Source organism: Nymphaea colorata, chromosome 7 (genome assembly GCF_008831285.2).
Source record: "Nymphaea colorata isolate Beijing-Zhang1983 chromosome 7, ASM883128v2, whole genome shotgun sequence".
NCBI classification, from domain to species: domain Eukaryota; kingdom Viridiplantae; phylum Streptophyta; class Magnoliopsida; order Nymphaeales; family Nymphaeaceae; genus Nymphaea; species Nymphaea colorata.
The window spans coordinates 14,188,705-14,198,336 of record NC_045144.1 but is presented as its reverse complement, the minus strand read 5'-3'; the positions used below and the strand labels follow the sequence as shown (position 1 = coordinate 14,198,336).

At 38.0% G+C, this 9,632-nt stretch overlaps 1 protein-coding gene across 1 annotated transcript; it reads left to right on the top strand.

Moving 5' to 3' along the window:
• Window positions 1-374: 374 nt before the first annotated feature.
• LOC116257480 (caffeoylshikimate esterase) lies at window positions 375-8,879 on the top strand. The gene is made up of 9 exons (XM_031634266.2): window positions 375-535; window positions 863-1,062; window positions 1,268-1,297; window positions 3,350-3,476; window positions 3,583-3,729; window positions 7,681-7,811; window positions 7,902-8,039; window positions 8,167-8,265; window positions 8,419-8,879. The coding sequence occupies exons 1-9, from the start codon at window positions 490-492 to the stop codon at window positions 8,632-8,634; spliced, it is 1,134 nt and encodes a 377-aa protein (XP_031490126.1). The 5' UTR covers window positions 375-489; the 3' UTR covers window positions 8,635-8,879.
• The last annotated feature ends 753 nt before the right edge of the window (window positions 8,880-9,632 follow it).

Here is a 9,632-nt window from a genome sequence, read left to right as displayed (position 1 = left end):
AGACAAATCAAAATTTAAACCCTAATTTTTAGTGTGATTTCAGTCAAACAAACTACGCTATGTTCCTTGAAGTCGCACTTAAATTAAGATTTAAGTTAAGATTGGAGAGAGAGGAGGGAGGACAGTAGGTGTGAATATTGTATGGGTAACTGCTCATTCAAATTAAAAAAATGCTTATTTTTATATTAATATTTTAATATAATTTTTTACTTTAATATTCCTCAAAAAATTAAAATTTTGTACTTGGTAGGTAATATATGGCTCCGCTCCTTACCGGCGCTATCAAGCACACAATTATCTATTATCTTTGCGTAAGATGCGGACCGTACCACTCCTCTGCAAGACTAATCGAACGAAACTTTATTAAAAATAGAAAAGGAAAAAGGCCAAAGAGCACGAGTCAAGAGCCGCTCCCTCGTGACTGCGGCTCATCCACTCCTTCCACGACCTCCTACATCCACGGCGAGGCTGGCGTCCAACTGCGCCGGAATGTCGAGAATATGCCGGCAACCCGACGGCTCTTCCCCTGGACCAGGTGCCCTCTCAGCGACGTCACTCCTCCTTTTTCTCCTTCTCCTCCTTTTCTATTGAGCTTCTGACTTTCTCCCTGCTTGTTGATAAATATCGACAAGGACGGGGGAGATTCTTCCTTTCCGTTGTTTGTTGCTTTTCCTTTCTTGGTCCCTTTGATAAGAATTGTTGCTGCTTTCGATTCTCTCCTCTTCCTTTCTTCTTCTCGGTTGAGCAGTTGTTTGTTCTGCATAGTTTCTGATGCTTTTCTTAGGGGGCGGGGGGATGTTTAAGTGGGGTGATGATGAAGGATTTAGAGAGAGATTGTTTTGGATTGCTATTGCCATTTCAGTGTCATCGCTGTTTCTGAACGAGTGGAGGAGGAGAACCAGGGCGGCCGCCGCATTGAGGGAGCCGTCTGTGGGGACCGACAGCGTCGACGATGAGCTCCGGCGTGCCTCCTTGATGCAGAAGGACGACGCCGCCACGCGAAGGCGCGTCCGCGAGGCATTCAAGGACGCCCAGCTCTCCATTGATCACTGCCTCCTCAAGGTTGCCCCTCTCTCTCTCTCTCTGGTCTGCGTAAGGCAATAGAGAACGGAAGGATGATTGCTTCTAAAGCTTTTTAAATTCTTCGTTACAAATAAAGAAGTATCCTCGGTTAATTGTATTACTTATTTTTTGTTATCTGTGTGGTCGTTATTCTTAACCGTGCTCTGTTACTAACTATTGGTATTTCGTTTTCTTTGATCTGCAGACAACTTATCCAGGTGTACGTGTGGAGGAGGTACGAAGATTCTACCTGTGATATTTGATCTTCAATCGAGATATTAATGATGTTAGGCAGAAATTCCATTATTTTAAAATACTGTTTGAGAGGCGATTGGTTGGATATTTTGGTTAATGTAATTTGCTGAAAAGTCATTCGATAAGGAAACATACGGTTCACTTCCCTTCGTTTCTGCCCGAGTCATTGGTAAGAAAACAGATGATTCACTTCCTTTAGTTTCCGCCTGAAGTTGGAGACCGCGAATTGGAGGGGTAAAGTGCAAACTCCTTATTCGTATATATGAATGTTTTTGATGATTTCAACGTGAAGAAAGAGATCTCGACTATTATGTATGAAAAGGAAGCAGTTATCTAAGGATTAAGAGATCTTTATGGCTAGGTGCCCTCTCAAGTGATCAAGTGTTCTTCTTGTGCTGGGAAGACTAATGGATCATTGCTCATCAGGGAAGCTCCTCTCTGGATCTTCCAGCAGAAACCCTTATGTCGGTATTATGTGTGATTCATGGAAGATAGTCTGAATTGGCATTTTAGATGCTTGTTGTGTTCAAGTTAATAATAGTAGATGATGAGACTTCCTAAGCTGTACCACCGTCGTAATTTGATTCGTTGAACTCAAATGAGTTTTCTGTGATACATGAAGCTTGAGCACTTAGCACTCAGAGTAACCAGGTCCTTGAACCAGTTTGGTGCGGCACATTTAGATTGACATTTTTGTTACCATTTCAAAGGTGGCAGTTCAGAACCGGGAAGCTAAACAAGGGTGGAAGCATTTCAATGATCCACTTGATGTCTCACTTTGTAGATTTCACTGTGTTTCCAACTTTCAAGTGATAAAGCATGGCACCAAGGGATCATAATTGGACTTGAAATGTGGTTGAAGAATAGTAACAAACATTGGCAATATTTTGAAAATATCGTTTTTTATTGCCAGGGCATACCCAGCTTTTGAAAGAAAAATCTCACAATGTTTTTTTTTTTTTATAAATATTGCCAAAAGAGTATTTCTCATGATAATACCATGATATTTTCTCACTTGTATAAAGTTCCAAAACACCCACTTTACCCATTTTCCCTCTTTTTCTTTTCCCTGCTTAAGCCTTTTCATTGGATCTGCTGGCTAGTATTTTATTGTCAAGCATTAGAGAGTTGCACCTTGTGTTGGTCAATACTGCTCAGGAGACAAGATTGACTTGAATCAGGAAGAAAGTAAGTTGTGAGTTTATTGCTAATTGGTGGAAAGTGTGAAGTCCTAGGTTCTAGTGTCTGTCTGTCTTAATGGTAAGGCGTTTATTCATATTTGGATCAAGATTAATAGCTCTTGGTATGTTACGAAGTTGTTTCGTGCACATTTTGCCTATGTGTCTCAAGGATTAACTAATCTCTAAACCATGTATATTCAGAAGGATAAACTAATCTGTGAGTCATGTTTGATATGTGTTTTGTACTTTCTGCTGGTAAAATTAATTTAGCACGGGATTTTGGGCAATTTCTAAGTCATCTTCACAAATTTTTGTGCAACAAATGTTTACCAACCCAAATGAATTTTATGCATACAAATATCCTCATGTAGTAAATAAGCCATGTTAAGCTTATACATACAGATCTAACTTTTGACAGCCAGAGTTGCCAGGTTAAGTCAAACAATTCTATAATTACCTAACACATTGTGATTTAGAACAACCACACACCCACACATGCACACACATACATGGAAGAAGCTTTCTACTAATGACCCAACTTTCAACATTGTCTAGTTCTGTTTATGGATCGTTAGAATATTTTTTATCTATTTTGTTATATATTCAGTTCTCACTAAATCACAAGCTAGTAATCTGTTTTATTCTTCCTGTCTGACTTCACCATAAGGCAATGCAAATCAACTTAAAATCCTGTAACAGTTCATAGTTATTCCAGACTATGTTTAAGCATGTCATAGGGTTATACCTAATGGTTGATTTTAGCATTATTCTGGTCTGGTACCCTGTTCTTAGTGGACCAAGCAGTCTTCGCACTCTAAGCTTCTCAAAATTTTATTTGTTCTTTTGTCTAGATGTATGAAACAAACTCCAGAGGAGCAGAAATTTTTTCAAAGTATTGGATCCCTCAGTTATCTCCATTGAAAGCAATGATATTCTTTTGCCATGGATATGGGGACACTTGCACATTTTTCTTTGAAGGTTAGCATTTCTTGGTTACAACTATGATTGAAGCTTTGTCATTGATATTTGATCATTAATTATCCAGACATAGTTATAATTTTGCATCTGTAAACATGGTTTGCAGGAGCTGCGAGAAAGTTAGCTTCTTCTGGTTATGGTGTATTTGCAGTGGATTACCCAGGATTTGGTCTTTCAGATGGCCTTCATGGATATATTCCTAACTTTGACATACTTGTTGATGATGTCATTGAACAATTTTCCAAAGTCAAAGGTCTTACATTTTTCCTTGCTAAATTGGTAGCACGTAGAGATATACTCTTGTTTTTTCGTACTTCATGTTTCTTGGAAGTTGTCATATGTACAGCAAGGCAGATGAAATAAGTTTGCTCCGACTCACTTTATTTTTTTGTTGGAAGTCATTTATATTAAAAATGAACTAGCATTAGCCCAAACTTGTAATTTATGTCTCAGACTAATATTTATGATTTACTATTTATTTCAAGCACAAACATTTGAAAAGTATATTGGAAGTTTAGCTTGTTTGAATCTATTCTGAATCTTTAGTTTTGAAAATTTGCCTTGATTATCTGTAGCATTAGTAAAATTGTCTTTAAAAAGGTATGATCCGTTATGAGGAATGCTCTATAGATATGACCTACAGGCAAAGGAGTAAGGCTGTCGTGGAGAAGATCAAGTAGGAGCATGGAAACAATGGCATGTCTTGACATAACTCTTAAAGGACAATGAACACTAACAGTTATAACTTGTTTAGATACTGGAATGAAAGCATGATAGTTGTAATGCATAAACCAAGACATTGCATGTGACAAATCAGCTGAAATGTCTTGTCATTGCCAGGATGTCTTTTTTGTGACCATCTAGGCATTACTGTGATTTTATATGTTGCATTTCATTCATTTCCTCGTCTTCTGGATTTGTTTTTTTTAATATTCTGTTCCTTGTGCTACTTGAAGATCTTCTACAGCTTCTGGTAGGGCTTGCCAAAGGAATGACATTGAAACTTTTCCAAGACATTTTTCCTTTTTCTAGAATTTTATCTAGTTTTGTTCTGGGAATTTAGTTCCTGATTTCATCTGTTTATTCCTAAAAATTCTATTTTATTTAGTTCTTTGCTTAACTAAGCAGTAACCTATGCTATTCTTCCTTCAATTGTGAATAATGCACAAATACTTAATCTTTTGTTTGCTTTTAGTTGTGCGATTAATTCGCTCGGTCACTCTTACTTGTGTGCTTGACCTACTCCATGCTAATCTTCATTTTGTTCTAATGCTAATCTTTAATATAATACATAATTCTTTTGAATTGTTTAAAATATCTGCTCTTGAATTCATTGTTATTTCCAAGAGAAAACTAGTAATTCCCTTTCGTTTTGTATTTTGGGTATTGCTTTGAAATGACATGTTCTATTCACTTGTGCAGTTGAGGTCACCAAATGCTGACATTTATCAAGATTCTTCTAAAGAATCCCATCTATTTGTTAAATCCCTTGGCGATTGTTTTTGGAAATGACACTTCTTTTATATGTTCCTGAACGGGAACCATCTACTTTTAAAGTTTATGGTCCAATTTAGAATCCATATTTGATGAGATAGTCTTGGTGTTTGAAGGAACGTGTATATTAAACTTGTGATATAATTTTGCCTTTCGATGTGCACAGGGATATCTAGGAATCTCTTGCTTAGAACAGTTTTATGCTTGAGATATGAAACAAAAAAATAATGCATTTTAACATAAAAAAAGGGAAAAAGCAGAAACTTAGAAATAAAATATTGGAAAATGGAATACTGGAGCAAGCTGACATCCCAATTCTTTAGTTTTTATTGCTTGTGTTTTCCTCATAGCAAGATTGTATTTCTTGCTTCTGTAGCTTTTCATTTTTCCAAATGACCTTTTAAAAATTTATAGACCGTTTGTGGGCAGTTCTCTGTGAGGGAAAGGCTGCTGCATTTTGTTGGTTTCCAAACTTGATACCATGAACTAGCAAATTATGCAAGAGTGCTCCACGTAGAAGGCCACCACTGCCCCGATTTTGTCCTTTAATTTCATATCTTTGGCTGTACTTACATTAGTGAGCCTGATGAGAAATGGTTGAAGCCTGTTTCTTAGCATCACTTTATTGTGCACTTCCACAAGATGGGTCATTTTGGAATATGAATGGTACCTTAAAAGTGCTGTGGCTCTAACTGTATCTAATTTAATCTACCGAGGCATTGAACCTTGTCAACCTTATCCATCTATCTGAATCTGAAACATATGTTGGTATTTTTCTTTATTCTTTCTTGTTTATTTTCTGTCAGCCATATCTCCAACACAAAATTCACATAAATTGGGCAAGCAGAATCTGCTTTTTCTGTTTCCGTTCTTTCTGTTATTTATTTTATCATTGTAAACCATGTGAATAACTTATGTTTTTTCAATCTCTACAGTTTTTGCTTTTGAACCTTGACTGGACAAATGCTCATGCTCAGTTGTGTGGCTAAATATTGCCGGTCCGTAGTGATCCTTAGCCAGGTTATGCAGTGTCTAGTGAGGCACATACTTATTCTTAGGCATGGTTAATAACAGGTTATGAGGATTTTTGAGTCATGTGCACGAGGATATGATCAATGAGTCAGGTGTCCGTCCAAGTTGTTTGTTGTTTTCCATTAATATGTTTGATCATTAAGTCCATGTTCAGTTGTTGAAGCCTGGGCACTAAGTGCTCTAAATTGATCTTGATAAATTGTCTTGCTTCAACTTAGTTGATATCTATTTATTACCTATTGAATTCTTCTCCAAGAGAAACTCGTAGGAATTCAACCTCAATTAGCTTATAAGGACCTATGAACGCAAAGACGACTCAACTAGGTGATGGTGCAACCTATGTTGATGTTACGCATTCTAAGAGAGAAATGCAGCAACTAAGTGCTCTAAATTGATCTTGATAAATTGTCTTGCTTCAACTTAGTTGATATCTATTTATTTCTTATTGAATTCTTCTCCAAGAGAAACTTGTAGGAATTCAACCTCAATCAGCTTATAAGGACCTATGAACGCAAAGACAACTCAACTTGGTGATGGTGCAACCTATGTTGATGTAATGCATTCTAAGAGAGAAATGCAGCAAGTCATTTATAACGTTTGGCTTCCCATTTCCTTTTTCCTAAGGCTTAGATGTCAAATAGTGAAACAGCTCTCCATCTAAAAGGCATTTATTGTTTCAAGTACTAAAACTTAAATTGCCTTATTGAAGCCTTGGAGAACAACCTTTTCATGTGAACTGGGATTGACAGAAGCACACTTCCAAGACCTGTGTTTTAGAAAGGATGAAGCATTATGTTGCTAAATATTATGAGAAACACTAGCCTTAGGGGAAGTGGACTTGAAAAATGACGCTTGCATCTATTTTAGGTGAAAACATGATTCCTTGCCGGGGAAGGTTGCTTCCCTTGTAAGTGGGAACGTGATTTCCCGAAAGGAAAGCTCACTTGTGTTTGTTCTTTTATTTCTGCATCCAGCTCTTTTTATTTTTCTTTGCATTTTTTCCCTCTTTTTATCTTTTGATTTTGCTATCAGAGAGTTTCGAGAATATGTTTTTCAATTTCTTCTGGCCCACCTTTTTCAGAGGAACCATTTGTATTATGAAGGAAGCATTGGGATTCAGTAAGTGAAGTATTCTGTAGTTACTTGGTGGGAGGTGCCATAAAGACTGTCCATGCAGCCTCCTGTCACACAAGTGGTTCAGTTCAGAACGTTCCTCCATATACTTATCCTCCTTTTGCTAGATGATGCAACTTTTACCCTCATTTTCTTGCCATGTATACCTGTATCTTTCAGAAGTGGTTAAGGCTCAACCCAAACCTTAAAAAAATCCATCATCTGCTGAACCATTTGAGCATTATCCTTTTCATTCTTTCTGCCTCATCCATCTATCCTTTATGAGCTTGTCTTGTCCATAATTTTCTACCATGTTTCTGGATACTTGTGACTTGTGTTGAGGACATGACAATGAGGTGTTTGTTGAGTTGGAGAACTATTTGGACTTTGGAGAACAAACTTGTGATGCATGCTGTAACTGTACTTTCGTGTTGTACTGATTCTCTTGATTGTCATATGCTACAAATTTCAGTCATTGTTTTATGGTGCATTCAACCCAAACTAATGGACTTCAATATCTGTTTTACTTTGCTTATGTAAGTCTGTTCTGTAATATCTATTACAGAGAATCCAGAGTACCGCAACCTTCCATGTTTTTTGCTTGGGCAGTCTATGGGCGGTGCTGTTGCATTGAAGATACATTTGAAGCAGCCCCAAGCTTGGAATGGTGCTATTCTTATTGCTCCAATGTGCAAAGTAATCTCTTTAAGCTATTAACTGCTTGTGTTGTAGGTTTAATGAGTTGCTGGAAAGAATCTTATTTATGACAAAGCTTCTTTCTTCTAGATTGCAGATGACATGGTTCCTCATTGGTTGATCAAGCAACTGCTTATTGGAATAGCCAACTTCTTGCCAAAGCAAAAGTTAGTACCCACAAAAGATTTAGCAGATATGGCGTTTAAGGAAAAAAAGAAAAAGAACTTGGTCAGTAAGAACATAATGCTATTTTGTGGCTATGTAGACAAGTTTCTGAAACAACTCCCTTTTGGCTGAGTTAGTGATATCTCTAGTATGAATAAATGGACTTAACTGTCATGTTTAATAAAATCAGGTAATCTATAATGTTATTTCGTACAAAGACAAACCCCGTCTTCGAACTGCTGTTGAGCTGCTCAGGGCTACCCAGGAGATTGAGGATCATCTGCAAGAAGTCTCTCTCTCTCTTTCTCTCTCTCTCTCAATACACAGACAAACATGGACACAAGCACACACAAACATGAACACAAGCAACACACACACATGCACATACACATACGCATATATACATGCACTGAGTGGGATCTATTGATTCTTTTCCTCTCAGGTTTCATTGCCCCTCTTGATATTGCACGGAGAAGCAGATGTTGTCACAGATCCCTCTGTGAGCAAAGCTTTATATGAGAAGGCAGTTACCAAAGACAAGAAGCTTAACCTCTATGAGGGGGCATATCATGCGATACTAGAAGGTGAATCAGATGAGTCTATATTCCATGTGCTAGAGGATATCGTTTCTTGGCTTGATCAACACTGTCTTAAATAGTTTGAAGGGGCTGATCCAATGCACCGGATTTGTTCTCCTCATCTGCTTATTTACTTGTACATGTGAAAATATTATTTGTCTCTTGTAGACTCAGATTCTTGTGTATCTGCAAGCTCAAATATTTATTGTCAGAGCAGGTCTCTTGCAAGTGAAGGTACACGTGCCCATGTTGGCACATATACATGAATTCTTTGTCATGTAATGAATGTACATTCGATAATAGTAATAAATAAATTTTTACATTATTGTAAGCATAAAAAGGCTGAGTGGTCACAGTTCTGCTATTGATTTTCCTTTATTCTCTTGGATTAGTTTTAAAGTGCACTGCCTCCTTCACAGGTTTATGCTTGTTCCTACTTGAGAATAGTGTGAGGAAGCATTACATGTCCTGTCTGTGGCTGGAAATGAGCAGTTGATAAGGCCAATGTCAATTCTTTATGACGGGTATTATTTTTGGGACGTTTTTTTGACTAATTTCAATCTACGGATCTACAAAAGTATGTTCTGCCGGTACAGAGGTAATGGATAACTATGATTTTCCAATTTGATGAAGTTTTCCGGACAAATTGTAGTCTGTAGGTGTAATTTGCATGGTCTTTTCATTAGGGCCCGTTTGATTGCCCAGAATAATTTGGTGGAGCGGTTGAAATATGTACGGGCGGGTGAAATTTCACATGCCCGACACAAAAACCATCAAACGGGGTGAAATTTCACCCCGTTTATGATAAAGTGAGCGGGTGAAATTTCACCCGCTCGACATTTTCCCTTCGAAGGCTTCTTCTGTTCATTTCACCCGTGCGTCGGCCTTGTAGTCGACGAGCTCCCACTACCGCAGTCGACGAGCTCCCACTTAGCAAAGGCCGTCGTCGCCGGGGAGGGTTGAAGGTGCAGCAGAGGCGTCCTCTCTCTCCAGCGATGTTGAGACGTCCCAAAAACGAAATCTCAGCAAGGACAACGACCACAAGCAGGAGGGGCATGAGGATGCTTCTCCTCCGCCA